Raw genomic sequence first — 15,449 nt, forward strand, 5'->3', positions numbered from 1 at the left:
CGGTTCAACCATGGGTTACTCCGGGTTATTTGACATAGCCGAGTTTAGTTGTGATTGACCCAAATTACAACCCAGTTTCCGGTCCAACCGGTGGGGTCAGCTTTCAAAACATTGTCAACCATAACTTGAAGAAAATCCTCTAATAATAAGGCCGTTATAAGCTCAAACAACAAATTACATTTAACACGATTGAATTTACTGATGTAAATATCGCAAAGAACATATAATATTGTTGTTGAATGTTGATGCATTTTCACATTCATTATTATTTGATTTTTTTTCCTTTTATGGTAAGAAGCTCAACTCCAATTCATATAGTTAAACATATATATATTATCCTACAACAAAGAAAGTACAATAAAACTTTTATTTGAAAAGAAAGAAAAGGAAATACATATATAAGACTTCAACATATAGGTTTTGAACTGAAGAGTGAAAAAGAGTTGAAGATCATTCAAACGCAGCACTTGCAGGCCTCGGAGGATCAGACAAAAATATGTCAAGAAGTTGATCAATTGTGGAGAACTGAAAATCTGAATACAACTTAGAAGCCTCAATGTCATTCTTATCAAGTTCAAAGCTCATTATTTCACCTTTTACAAATATGCAGTGTAGAATGGATATTGGTATATTTTCTGGATGTGGTAGGGCTGCAATTAAAACATTGAAGCATTAAATTTAATATGATTGTTAAAAAATTAATGAAATTTTTTCCCACAAATAAATCAGACAATTTTGAAATTATTATGGAGTAAATGGAATGAATAAATTGTAGTCGAAGTTCTTACTCTCGGCTTGTTTCACTAAATCTTCCTCTGCAATATGAACCCTTTTGAAAGTACGACCAGTCTTTTGCTCCCAAAGTGAGATCAATTCAAGTTGTGATATGATATTTTTTTGAGGACGATAAATCACAACTCGATTGCACATTTTAGGGTCATTTGCCACTTTGATTGTGCACATGGCTATATCCTCTTCATAATTTAACACAGCTGCATATAGATGTTAATGCCAAATTAAGGGTTAGGTATAATTACATAAAAAAATTCTTTCTGTAGTTATTGTAATAATAGAAATTCCACTATCGTTAAATTTTTGATATTAAAGTAAATGATAGAAGGGCAATTATATATATATTTATTAATCTATCATGTTATAAATTCTAACAGCACACCAAAGGTTAAAAGATTTATGTTATTTAAGAAATTTTAGAGGGAATATTGTTATTTAATTAAACATTAGGGGGTGGAGAAAGCCCCTTAATTTACTATCTACTTATAGTGAAATTACGATATAATATTTTGTTGAAATAAATATTACCTTTTGCTTCACCACTGCCGTAGACAAGTATATGGTCTGGTTGGTCATATGGGCGAAGCAAGAAATTAACAAAGTAAGCGCCAAAGCAATTAGCTGAAACGAAGGTGTAAGGAATCCCGGCTGCTTCTATTGCCCTTCTGATTCTTCTCTTTTTCTCTAGAAAATTGTCAAATGGAGGTAGAGGTCTCACCCTGTCCTCTTCACATCCAAAATCTGATGGAAGAAACCTCTACCAAAGATAAATAAGCTGGTTATTACTAATTAAATAAAAATTCCTAAATGAAAACCTTGAATCTTAATAAAATAAACCATATATATATATATTTTTAACATTACCTTTATATTACCAGCAACTTTGATAGCATCTATGATCTTGAATTGGTCAAGAACTTGAGGATAAGCTAGTGCAGATATCACCACGTCCACTTCCCTAATTACACTTACAAGTTTCTCATGTTCATCTAGCTCTCCCTGCATTTTCATTTCTCCTTTTTAACTTGCTTAATATATGGAATAAAAAGAGTGAGAGAGAGGGAGTATTAATTAATTACTTGGACAATGATGACACCGAGGGACTGAAACTCCTTGTGTAGTTGTAGCTTGGAGAGACTGGTTTTCTCTGAGATTGGACGAGCATAAACATATGTTTTATGGCCTAAAGAGACGCTTGCCTTCACCATATACTTGCCTATGTATCCAGTTCCTCCAAATATAAGGATCTTATTTGTTGCCTCACTATCCATTGCTGATAATTAATTGCTCCCTTTCACCCTTATCTCCATCTCTTCATCTTTGTTATATATTTATACTAATATATGGTTGGACGTCATTGATGTGTTGCATTATAAGTTAATTATGGGAAAGTTAACTTTTTATTTCAACTTGAAATTAATATATGATACTAACACACCATTAATTTGGTACTAACACTTTGTTGCCATATTTGGGATATAAAGTTAAAATCTCAATTTTATATGCATAGTATTATTATATATTAACCCGCAATGCTCAAAATAAATTTGACAGTTAATTTGACTATTAAATTATATCATTTATCTCAGTATGAAAAGTCTATAGTATGACGGTGCTAATAATATAATATACTATAAGGCAATATATGTATGTCAAGTAGTTATAAATATCTGATAATCACATATCACAATTAATTTAAAGAGAGAGGAGAGAAAAAAAATTCAAAGATATCATAAATTCATTGGAGTGTGATATGAATGTGATACCTTGTTGTATTTTAGATTTTTTCATCTTAATATCTTATAATTAAAGAAAATGTGTTATCAAATCAATTGTAGTTGGAAACATGGTTGTTAGTATCTTACGATACCCGATACGTATCATATGATACGATTCGATACAGATCACCAACGATACGTATCATAGAGTGTATCATAAACCATTCGATACGTTAATATGTATCCTATGATACGATACGTATCTGTTCGTATCCTTAAAAATATTGATATAAATCGATACGACTTTATTAATTTGGGCCAAAGGTTCAAAAAAAATTCGGGTCGAAACTGGGTCATCCAACCCGATTCACTAAAACTTGTCCAAATTTACCTATTTTGCATGAAGAAAGTGAAGAGGAATATGTATTGCCAATTTTACATGATAATAATAATATAAATGGAGATATAGATATTGACATTGATCTTGGAATTTTGTGATTAATTTTGATTATGTAATACCGTAATTTAAAGTCAATAATACCACAAAATTTTTTAATTAATCTTGAGAATTATATTAATTTTTAGAAAATTTTGATTATTTTATTAATTTTTTTGAAAAAGGCGTATCCTACGATACGATACGGTACGATACGTGATACACGATTCAAAAAATTAAGTTTTCGATACACGATTTGATAACCATGGTTGGAAACCCAAAATTGAATTCCTAACTTCATAAGTATGGTATTATTGATATTCATTTTATTTTTCGTGAATGTTTCTAATTAAGATGACTATTAAATATTAATTAATTTTAATATTCTAAAATGTACCTATTAAATCCACATAAATCACTAACTTAAACTTTGTCATATGTATTTATTTTTACGAAATTTTCTAATAAGTAAGATATCTATGACCAATTCTTTTCTTTATATGAATAAGGTATTTCGATTAATTTATGCATATTTTAACTAATTCATTGAGATCTTAAAACTATTAACTAGATAAAAATTATAGTGACATAATTATAGAATAAAGGTAAGCCCACTCAATTGAAGTTACAAGGTAATAGGTATAATATTTGGTATAAACCTCTCGACAATCTCGTTCTCTTTTTACTTACGGTGAGTGTGAGCAAGAACAGCGAATTCATGTGTGGTTTAGGAAGTCTATCCCCGCTATCCCTATCAGCAAATGAAAAGTTTTGTATACTTACCTTTTTGCCAATAATTTTTATTTAAATGCATGGGAATCTGTGAGAGTCTGGCGGAATAGCTTCATTTTCTTTTATTTTTCTCATCCCAAAACATCCTTAGCCGTTCGATTTGGAACCTACGGGCTCTAGTTAGTCGATCAGTTTATTCAGTTCCATAATCGATGAAAACGTACGCAGTGGCCTTTAGCGCAATAATTATTGCTTGCACATGCTATAATTGTACGAGGCTGCCCCACACATAATTAATAGGTAGACTGTCTTCTTCCCGAACCATTATTCAATATTCTTTCATCTTTCATCTTTCATCTTTCATCTTTCATCTTCATGTCAACGTCCTTTTTCTTTCTCACCTCTTGTCATCTCCTACAAAGGCCAAAATATTTACCATTAATTCTTTCCTTTCATTAATTTACCATGCAATATTTAAGAAATTAAATTACTGTAATTTAGTTAACGTTATGGAATCGATTTTAATGATTAGATTGATACATAAAAAAATACATTTTAAGTATTTTTAATCGTGTGATGAACTGTTTAGTCCAGCAACAATTAGAGACAATGAACCACCCTCATGATCGGATAGAAGATAAAAACTCTTAGATGTATCAATATTTAAAAGATCTTGAATTTGATCCCTCTCAATTACTAATAGAGGTGACTACTAGAGGATTTACTTAATTGTTAATTTCAGAATCTAAGAGATTAATTGAAGTATACGTGAACTGCGTAGACTATTAAAAACTATTATAGAGAATGACTAGCAATAACTGTAAGGCAAATCTTTTTATAATAGTTAATGCTATTCATAATTTCATATAAATTATGTTTATAAAATCTAGTTTCATCTCGAGTATTTTAATCTCATCAGAATTTTGCCCCTCTCACAAAGCTTAGTTGTCTTAGTTTTTAGTTTTTCTTTTGCCAAGTATTAATAATCTTTCTATTATGCGAGTTTATCTTTATTTTAGATTGCTACTTGTTGCATTCAATTGTTATCTGTTTTTGATTCACTTCTTTTTTTCAAATTTTTAATAGTTGCATTTTGTCATAAGTGTGCACAAAAAAAAAAAAAAAAAAAAAAAAAAAAAAGAGTAAGGAGGGGCAAAATTCAGAAAGTGGATATAATTTATAACTTCAACAAAATTGTAAAAATTTAAAATTTAATTATAATAATATTTATTCAATACAATTATAATTATCATTGCCATGTTTGATGTTTTGAAAGTGATCATTGTCAATATTGTTAAACACATCAATAAAAAAAAATGATACTAACATAAAGATACTCACAAAAAAATGTTAATTTCCTGAAGATAAATTAAATTAAAAAACCATTTACTATATAATTACTAAGATAATGAGGGATTTGTCCAACTTCAAAACCACATAATTATTAAGTTTAGAGAAAAATATAATTTATATAAAACGGCCTTATTTATTGTAACTTAAATATATTATTTTGAAAGTTCTGTGAAGCCAAAACGGAGCCGTTTCACTTGAGTCAAAACGGGGTCGTTTTGTTTAAAGCCATTACCAAGTTTCAGCGTTAGATCAAGACAGATCCAAGGGCTAAGAACTGCTGATGACTTAGTATATAAAGAAGCCAACAGTGACACTTATGAAGAACGCGTATTTGTTTATCAGATAGTTAGGGTTAACAAAAGGGATACACTCGGGCTAGGGTTTGTTCTCTTGATTGAATCTTTCTGGTTAGTCTGCTTTGAGTGAGAGAGGGTTGAGTTTCCTTCTAGAGGTGAGTTGTCCTCGTTTCTTGCAGATTGTAGAGGGGTTCTGGGAGTGATTAGGCCATAGTGGGTGGTAGTCTGTTTGAGGCAGACTTGTAACGGTTGTCTTCTTGTATTCTTTGACTGACTCATTAGTGCAGTGGGCTCCAGAGTTTCGGAGCTCAACGTGGATGTAGTCTATCCAAGATTGGATAGACGAACCACGGTAAAATGTGCCTGGGGTATTGTGTGTGATTTTCTTGATCTTTACTTGTTTGTGTTGCGGATTTGTTTATTAGGCTTAGGTTATAACAGTGGTATCAGAGCTAGAAAGTTCTAAGGGGATTTAGGGTTAGAAATCGTTTGGTCTAGTGTACAAATTCTGAAATTAGGGTTTGTCGATTTGGGGGTTTTTCGATTTCAAGATCCTTGATCGTTAGGACTTCAGATCTTGCTAAGTCTTGGGGGTTAATGTGAGATTGAGTTACAGGCACAAGGAATCGACGAACTTTGCACAATCCAAAGAATTAGGGTTTGTCAGATTTTGGGGTTTTGGATTAAAGGCTTATAGTGCCTTAGGGTTTTCGAAATTAGTCTTGATAAGGTCGTATTGATTGGTCTGGGTCACAACACGAGTCAAGGAAAAAAGGTCTAGGTAATGTCTAAGGGTGTTAGGCTGGAACACCAGTAACTGCCTTAAAAACTGCTTGGGAGTAATTGGCGAATTCTGTATAACAACGCCACGTACCCTTTGACGGTTTTAACCGTGGTAGTCTTGTTACTTTAGTCCTGGTTGTGTTCTGCATTGTGTGTACTGTCTAAGGGTGTTTAGGCTGGAACAACAGTAACTGCCTTAAAAACTGCTTGGCAGTAATTGGCGAATTCTGGTATAACAACGCAACCACTTTGATGGTCTTAGCCGTGGTAGCCTTGTTACTTTAATCCTGGTTGTGTGCTGCATTGTGTAATACTGTCAAGGGTGTTTAGGCTGGAACACCAGTAACTGCTTAAAACTGCCTGACAGTAATTGGCGAATTCTGGTATAACAACACGTACCCTTGACTGTTCTGTCTTGCTACTAAAATTCTATGAGTACTACTCGTATGGAGATCTCCCAATATGATGGGAAGATCGACTTTATACATGGAAAAAAAAGATGAAAGCCCTTCTTCGCACAATAAAGTTGGGCTTGCTTTAGAAAGAGATACCGAAGTGGCCTGAAGAGAAACTGAAAAAAAAGGCTGAAGTGGATGAGGAGGCCTACAATCTTTTCATAATGAATCTATCGATGCAGTCCTGCGAAAGGTTGATGCATGGAAACACCGCTTACACTTTGGGGTAAACTCGAATCCTTTTTTCCTTACAGTCTGCACCTAATTTAGCATTTTGAAAGGAGCCCTATTTCGTATAAGATGGATGTTACTAAGTCTGCAGAAGAAAACCTTGAGAGTTTCTTAAGATGACATTAGTATTGAAAGGCACAGACCAGGAGTTGGGAGACTCCAGTCTGGCAATGATATTGTAATTCACTACCTGATGAGTACTTGGTGGTTAAGAATGCTTTACAATACACTGGGACAGTTCCCAGTGTTGACCTGATCATAGCAGGTCTTAAATCTAGGGAGTTGGAGTTGAAGATACAGAAAAGGAATGGAAATAATCTGTTTGTCAAAGGTAGATCAAATCCAGGACAATCAGGAAAGGATAGCAATAAGATCTTTCAACAACACATAACCTAGCAGGCTAAGAAAAAGGGGAAGAATAACAAGTCTAAGGGAGAAACTAGGAAGTGCTTCCACTGTAATAAACCTGGCCCCCTTAAGAAGAACTGCTATGATTGGATAAAGAAACAAAAACAGCAAAATACAGAGAGTAACCTAGCTAGCACTAGCACTGGCATTGAAGTTTCAGAAGCTCTCACTATCTCAGACTATGCTAGCAGTAAGGAATGGGTCCTAGATTCAGGATGCACGTTTCATATGAGTCCCAACATCCAGGGTTCCAGAACTTTAAGAAGGGAGAGCTAGAATAGAAGTCTTCATGGGCAATAATCCCTTTGTAAGGTTCAAGGCACTAGGGAACAAACCATTAGGTTGAACAATGGCAAAATCATAATGCTAACCAAAGTGAGGTATATACCTGACCTCAAAAGAAACCTGGTATCCTTGGGAACTTTGGATGAAGTGGGAGTGTACAAGGCAGGAAAGATCCATAGTGGTGTACAAGAATAATGAAATACTACTTGAAGGAGTCAAACAAAATGGGCTATACATTTCGTGTGGTCAACACTGTGCACTCACTGTTAAGTCTGCAATATCACCTTCAAGCTGACTAACGCAGAGAAATGGCATCTGAGACTTGGCCATAGGCCAGAAAGGTATGTCAGTGTTAAGCCAACATGGGTACTTTGGTAAGGAATCTGTATTGATTTAACCTTCTGTGAAGTTTGTGTGATGGGGAAACAGCACAGAAGAGTTCCAAAAGGGAACTATCTGGCTAAAAAGGGGTAGACTATATTCATGCAGACCTGTGGGGCCCCGAAAGGGTTAGGACACATGGAGGAATTGTATTTTCCCTCCATTGTGGATGACTATAGCAGAAAGGTATGGGTGTACCTACTTAGGTCCAAAGATGAAGCCTTAACCAGTTTAAAGGCTGGAAAAACTTGGTTGAAAACCAAGTTAACAGGAAGGTAAAAACCCTAGGACTGATAATGGCCTGGAATTCTGTATCAGGATTTTGATTCTTATTGTGTAGAAGAGGGAATCTTAAGGCATAGGACAGTAAAGGGAACACCTCAGCAAAATGGAGTTGCTGAGAGAATGAACAGAACCCTTCTGGAAAGAGTTAGATGTCTCCTATTCACTGCTGGTTACCAAAAACTTTTGGGGGGAAGCCTTAGGCACAGCAGCTTACCTTATAAACAGAAGTCCTCCAGTCAATAGACTTTAAGTGCCCTGAAAGAAGTGAGTGGTTGAAAGGAGACATCTCTTGAACACTAAGAGTTTTGGATGTGCAGCATATGCACATACCAGAGATGGAAAGTTAGAACCAAGATCCCTCAAGTGTGTCTTCTTAGGATACCAAGAGGGACAAAGGGCTATAGGCTGTGGCAAAAGGATGCCCCAGGGGTTAGGGTAATTGTTAGTAGGGATGTGATTTTCAATGAAACTGTTTTTCTTGTAAATCTGGTACTAACAGTGCAGGTAGCTCAAAAGAAGAGTCTGAAAACTTAGGACAAACTGAGAAAACTCAGTTTGAGGTGGAGCCTGAGACTAACCGATCAATACACCCAAATAAAGATCCTGACCCTGGTGAAGACAACCACAACTAAATCAAGAGCAGGAGGGTACAGATACCTACTGACAATGCTGAAGAGGATCAGCAGGACAAAAGGCCCAATACCAGTTAGCCAGGGATAGAGTGAAGGGAAACAGACCCCCAAGGTACAGCTATGCTGACTTGATTTATACAGCCTCTAGCTGGGGCAGAAAACAAAGATCAGAACCAAATACCTATGATGAGCAATGAGCTCAAGGGATAGAAAAGATTGGTTGGCTGCCATGGAGGAAGAGATGGAGTCATTGCACTCAAACAAAACCTGGACACTGGTTCCAAGGCCAAAGAATCAAAATTGGTTGAATGCAGATGGCTGTAACTGAAAGAAGGGATAAATGAGTCTGACCCACCAAGATTCAAAGCAAGGTTAGTGGCTAAGGGCTACACTCAAAGAGCAGGTATTGATTTCACATGAAATATTCTTCCTGTAGTTAAATTTAAAACAATTAGACTCATGCTAGCAATTGCAGTCCAACATGACTTAGAGATAGAACAAATGGATGTTAAAACTGCTTCTTGCATGGTGAGTTAGATGAGAAAATATTCATGAGTCAACCCGTAGGTTTTAAAGACAGTAAACTGCCTGATTATGCATGCCTGCTTAATAAATCTCTATATGGACTTAAACAGTCCCCTAGACAGTGGTACAAGAGATTTGATGCTTTCATAATAGGAAAGGATTCACTAGAAGCATGTATGATAACTGTTTCTACTTTGCCGTTGAATGACATACCAATCTACCTCCTGCTATATGTAGATGATAGTAATAATTAGTAAGTCCATGTCTCAATCAATGCATTAAAGGCCAAATTGAATACTGAATTTGATATGAAGGACCTAGGGAAGCAAAGAAGATTCTAGGAATGATGATTGATAGAAACAGAAGTGCACATACACTTAAACTGCATCAGTCCTCATACACAAAAACTAGTGTTAAAATTTGGACTGAATGAATCAAGGCAGTGACTCTGCCTTAGCAAACCATTTCATACTTAGTAAGTCACAGTCCCCAAAAACAGAGTCTGAAAGACTGAAATGGAGAATGTCCCATACTCGAATGCCATAGGGTTGTAATGTATTCCAGATTTTCACCAGACCTGACTTAGCATATGCAATATCACTATTAAGCAGATTCATGTCAAACTGGAAATGATCACTGGAATGCATTAAAATGGTTGATGAGATACATTAATGGAACTGTGCAAATTGGTTTAATGTTTTGTAAAAGATATGCATCACTTGATCTGGTGGGATATGTAGATGCAGATTTTGCAGGTGATAGAGACTCTAGGAAGTCTACAACTGCCTATTACTTCACACTGGGGGGGAACTGTGTCAGTTGGAAAGCTCAGTTGCACCCTTGTTGCACTGTCCACTACTGAAGCTGAGTTAGTAGCAGTTTCAGATGCATTCAAGGAAGCAACCTGGTTGCAAGGAATCCTTAAAGAAGCAAACTTGCTGAATGGTACAGAACAGTACTCTGATAGTCAAAGTGCCATCACTAAGCAAGAACCCAGTGTATCACGACAGAACCAAACATGGGGATGTAAGGCACCACTATGTCAGAGACTTGAGCAAAGGGAGAGTTAAATCTGCTGAAAGTACCCACTGAAGACAATCCAGCAGACATGGCAACAAAGTGGTGACCACAGCCAAGTTCAAGCATTGCTTGAACCTGCTTCATATTAAGTAAGTACTGTACTCAAAGAGCTGAGAAGAAATGCAGGATAGCTTACTGCACTAAGGGAATGGTTGGCTTCAAGGTGGAGAATGAAAGTTTGTGAAGCCAAAACGGAGCCGTTTCACTGAGTCAAACGGGGTCGTTTTGTTTAAAGCATTACCAAGTTTCAGCCGTTAGATCAAGACAGATCCAAGGGCTAAGAACTGTGATGACTATATAAAGAAGCCCAACAGTGACACTTATGAAGAACGCGTATTGGTATTCAGATAGTTAGGGTTAACAAAGGGATACACTCGGGCTAGGGTTTCTCTCTGATTGAATCTTTCGGGTTAGCTGCTTTGAGTGAGAGAGGGTTGAGTTTCCTTCTAGAGGCTGAGTTGTACGGGTTTCGTGCAGATTGTAGAGGGGTTCTGGAGTGATTAGGCCATAGTGGGTGGTAGTCTGTTTGAGGCAGACTTGTAACGGTGTTCTTCTTGTATTCTTTGACTGACTCATTAGTGCAGTGGGCTTCCAGAGTTTCGGAGCTCAACGTGGATGTAGTCTATCCAAGATTGGATAGACGAACCACGGTAAAATTGTGCCTGGTGTATTTGTGTGTGATTTTCTTGATCTTTACTTGTTTGTGTTGCGGATTTGTTTATTAGGCTTAGGTTATAACATATTTATTTAAATATTTATGTTATTTATTTAAATATTATTATAAAACATATATACTATTTTAGGGTATAATTATAAATTTATAAGACTGAAGTTTCATAAAACTCTTAGTGAGGGCACTGCCCCACCTTAGGGCATTCAGCCATTGCTTAAAAGTATGGCTACACTACACATACTAATATTATACGAGGGTGCCCCATACATAAAATTGTGTAGACACTACATGATATACATGTAATTTCATGTCTTGTTAGTTGTGGCCCTCTCAAAATTATATTTTCTTCCTTAGCTTTGATTCTTATCCTACAAACTCTAAAACATAGTTAAACATCGATAAATTAATATTTTTGGTTGGTCCCAACTTAGAATTAATGTGGTAAATTGATAATTCGCTAAATTTATAAGACAGTAAAAAAGCACATAGGTACCACTTAACATATAAATTAATAATCTTGTTATATATCAAAATTATATATATGCATAACTTAATTAGAAGGCCCTTGTAAAATATGACTCAAATGTTACTTGTTTTATCTTGAAATTGATGTCTTCTTAGACCCCACCTCTAACTTTTCTTAGTGCATTAAGAAACTTTGGTATAGTGTTATCATATTACAAGAGAAAATTACATAATGTGATTGTTGCTTTGAGTGCATCTAGGCTGATGATGTTATTTCCAATAGATATTTTTCATGCCACGTTAACCATACAGAATATGTAAATGCATTAAGTTCAATTTTTTGGAAATAGAAAATAAAAAATGTCACGATAAATTAATAATTTACTAATTTATACGATAATTAATAAATTTTCATTGTCCTAAGGATATTAATTTATCAAGGTTTAATTATATATAAAACTATGAAGACGACTTTTAATCCTTTAATAATTTTACGCTAGTATTTTGAAAAGTATTCGAAAAGACTCATTTCTACCACACACATTTTCATATGGTCTGTTGCATACCTCATTTTCAATAACAAACAGTTGTATTTAAATTTTATATCAAACTGTCTTAACTACATTTAAGATTCTATCTTAAATATTATAACAATTATTTTTCTACGTGGTTTTTTTTTTTTTAATAGTTTAATTTTGGCACCACTTATTGAAATTTCCGGTCCTGCTTTGCATATTATTGATAGACATCTTATATATCAATATATATATACATTGGGTTCGAATCTCATATAATCAGTTTTTGAAATATTAAAATGGCTTTATTACCAAATATAAATATTTGTTTCAAATTAATATGAGGAAGATACAGTGAGATTGTTCTGTTCGCAAGTTTTATGATATAATGACTAGTCACTACTGAAATTCGGAGATCAAATGTGAATGGTTGTTGTTGCATTATTATAACTAGTTAGCTCGGTTCAGTCATTTTCCTGAAGACCGCGACAAACATTAATTTTGTCATTACTTCACGCCAATAGTTTTATTTGTACAAATTATATTTTAAGTGTTTCTGGAGAAAACAACAGACAAAACAATAAAGTTGGGTTCATATTTCTGGTGGAGACCTTTCAAATAGCTTGAAAAAAGGAGTGATGGCAAAATTTTTGGTTGTACGGCCAAAACGCAAAATGATGTTCAAGTATAAACACTGTATTGATATTCAAATTTTAAAATCAAATTGTTTATGAAATAAATAACGTAATTTTGTTTTGGTCTCAAAATTGCATACATAGGAAAATACATAATGTTTCAACAAAAATTTTAAATTTTTCTTAAAAACTTGATTCCAAAGTTTGAAAACGAGAGGTATGTGATTCATAGTGTTAGAATCACATAGAATGCTTGCATAACCTTAACGGATCAAAGATTGGACAAAGCGACTAGATATGAACAATTAAACGTCAAATACAAAAAATAAAAGAAGATTTTTTAGAGAGATTCTGATGTTTATCATGTAAAATCCTACGTCCACTGATATATTATTGAAAGTTTGTGAGAACAGCGAGTTGAGTTACAAAGAATTGTTTCAAGGATTCTCTCAAGTTATCTCTTCTCTCAAGCTCTCGACTAATAAACCTCTATGTGTATATGAAAGGCGTAATAACTTTCATGTGTCTAAACAAACTAGGGTTTTGGTTTATATACTGTACCCATTACAAGTTTGAATTAGAAATAAATACAAAATCAATGAAACAAGAAATTGACTTGATCTTCACCCTTTGATTTGCAAAGTCCTAATCATGTGACATCTTCTAGCCAAATTAGAAATCATCCTTTCCTTTTCTGATTTACCGCACAACAAAAGAATAAGATGTCAATAAAAGGAAATGAATAAGCTAATATCTGGATTCTATAAATCAATGGAAGGAAAAAAAATGAGAACAAAATTACAATAAAATCTTAAGAGAGACTTGTTTGATATAAAATTTAAATATTGTTTTTTATAAGATTTCGCAATCAGTTTTTGGAATCTTAAAATTTAGTGTAAAATTAAAAAATTATTTATTTATTATTATTTATTTTTGTTATTTTTTTTAGTTTTTAATAAGAAAACAACATTTGAATATATATCAAAATAGTTTTTTTAAATATTAAGATAAAACTCATAAATTTGAACCTTATTTTAGTTCTTGAAAATTATTTTCGGATCACAAATGGAACGGACTATAGCTAGAGTATTTGAAAGAGTGGAAGGATTCGAAACTTAAATTAATCTTTCTTTTAAAAAAAAATAGAAGGAAATATAAATCTTACTTCCTTTAAAACCCAACCCAAATTAATTTGGGCTGAACCTGTTTGGGCCTTTTATTTTATTTAGCCCAACTTTTGACTTTTTTCTTAGTTGGTCTTGCACTTCTTTATATATACAGCCCATACCCATTCTCTTAGTTGGTCTTAGCTGGTTTGGACACACCAATTAAAATAAAGATATGGTGCTCATGATTAGAATTCATAATAAGATTAGGCTAATGTTTTGACATATTTTGAGAGTCAATTAATATTTTCACACATTCAGAATAAGAGTGGATCAGTCGGTAATTGGATTTTATACACCCATTTTCCTTATTAATTTTATTCCAAAATTACCATATTATATCTGCATCATATTAAAATTAAATTACCACCGTATAATAGGCAGGTAAAAAAATTATATATTGAAAAAAAAAAAAGAGACATTATCAAGTTAGATTTAACTTTTTTGGAATTAAAAAACCCTTTATAAAAAGATATAGCAGTTACGAAAATATTTTTTAAAATAATCAAAACTAATAGTTGATTGCTATTAGATTTAACCAATTGTAGGAGTAAAATTATAGTAGGACAAGCTTGGAGTGTTCCAATTTTTTTTTTAATTTTATAAAACGGCTTAATCCTTTTTAGGTATACTACTTGAAGAAAAAATCTCTTTGTGATTATTGTAATAATTGAAATTCTCATACCATTATGTCTTTTGTATTAAAATAAACAGTAGAGAGAAAATAAGTAATTATTCATTAACTCATCATACGTTAAAGTTTAATGATTTATTAATGGCTCATTAACGGTAAGGGTATATGTGTTATTTCTAAATTTTGAGGGAAATTTGTTATTTCATTAGACTATAGTGGGTTTAAGTTACTCTTCTAAATTAGATAAAACATGAATAAATAAGTAAGAAAAAGAATTGAAAAAAGGTTCGGCCTGCGCATTTTACTAATTGTTGTCATTAAAGATTTTAGAAATTCAAAATTAACATCGCAGAAAGAAAAAAAAAGTTCTTTATACTTGAATGGAACAATATGCATCTTTTCTCACGAATCCATCGTCTCGCTTGTTTTGTCGAACATGTCACTATTTCTTTATTTCTTATGCTTCTTTTCCTCTTTTCCCTTTTTTTTTTTTTTTTTTTTGTCAAATGTTAATTTCTTGCTCATTTTTAAGACCCAAAATTTGTTCTGAAATAGGGAGAACATTTGAAAAAAATGAAGGGCAGCAAACAATCAGAGATAAGAGGGGTTTTGGAGAGGGAGATGTGAGGATTCTGATGGTGGTGTTGGGTTGGTTAATTGGTGTGGAAAATTAGGCCAAATTGGGCTTGAACGGTGGTTGAGTGGGTTTGGTGGGTGGTGGTGGCTGGATGGTGAGAGTGATGGTGGGGTGAAATAAAAATGAAGGACATAATTGTAATTGCACAAGTTAACATTAAAAATTAACTTACAGTGTTAGTTTAAGGGTGGGAATATGAAAAAAATGGAGTCAGGGATATAAACTTGGAATTTGGCTAAACCTTGGGTGGGAACATGTTGTTTGCTCTTTTAAAAGACCGAAAGTTTGTTTAAAGGGGTCCATTAGACATTTGCGAAAGAAAAATGTTATCC

At 33.6% G+C, this 15,449-nt stretch overlaps 1 protein-coding gene across 1 annotated transcript; it reads right to left on the minus strand.

Moving 5' to 3' along the window:
- Positions 1 to 402: 402 nt before the first annotated feature.
- On the minus strand, positions 403 to 2,063 carry LOC116125936 (eugenol synthase 1-like). Its single transcript, XM_031411655.1, has 5 exons — positions 1,872 to 2,063; positions 1,657 to 1,791; positions 1,321 to 1,549; positions 789 to 992; positions 403 to 650 (listed from the first exon to the last, which is right to left on the minus strand). The coding sequence occupies exons 1-5, from the start codon at positions 2,061 to 2,063 to the stop codon at positions 451 to 453; spliced, it is 960 nt and encodes a 319-aa protein (XP_031267515.1). The 3' UTR covers positions 403 to 450.
- Positions 2,064 to 15,449: the final 13,386 nt, after the last annotated feature.

This window comes from Pistacia vera, unplaced genomic scaffold (assembly GCF_008641045.1).
Source record: "Pistacia vera cultivar Batoury unplaced genomic scaffold, PisVer_v2 Contig173, whole genome shotgun sequence".
Classification (NCBI taxonomy): domain Eukaryota; kingdom Viridiplantae; phylum Streptophyta; class Magnoliopsida; order Sapindales; family Anacardiaceae; genus Pistacia; species Pistacia vera.

Bases quoted from the DNA above. Each gene is read 5' to 3' on its own strand.
- LOC116125936 (XM_031411655.1), bottom strand. From the start codon at position 2,063: ATGGATAGTGAGGCAACAAATAAGATCCTTATATTTGGAGGAACTGGA. The intron at 1,792-1,871 runs GTAATTAATTAA...ATGAAAATGCAG, and splicing joins TCGGTGTCATCATTGTCCAA to GGAGAGCTAGATGAACATGA. The intron at 651-788 runs GTAAGAACTTCG...TTTTAATTGCAG, and splicing joins TTTAGTGAAACAAGCCGAGA to CCCTACCACATCCAGAAAAT.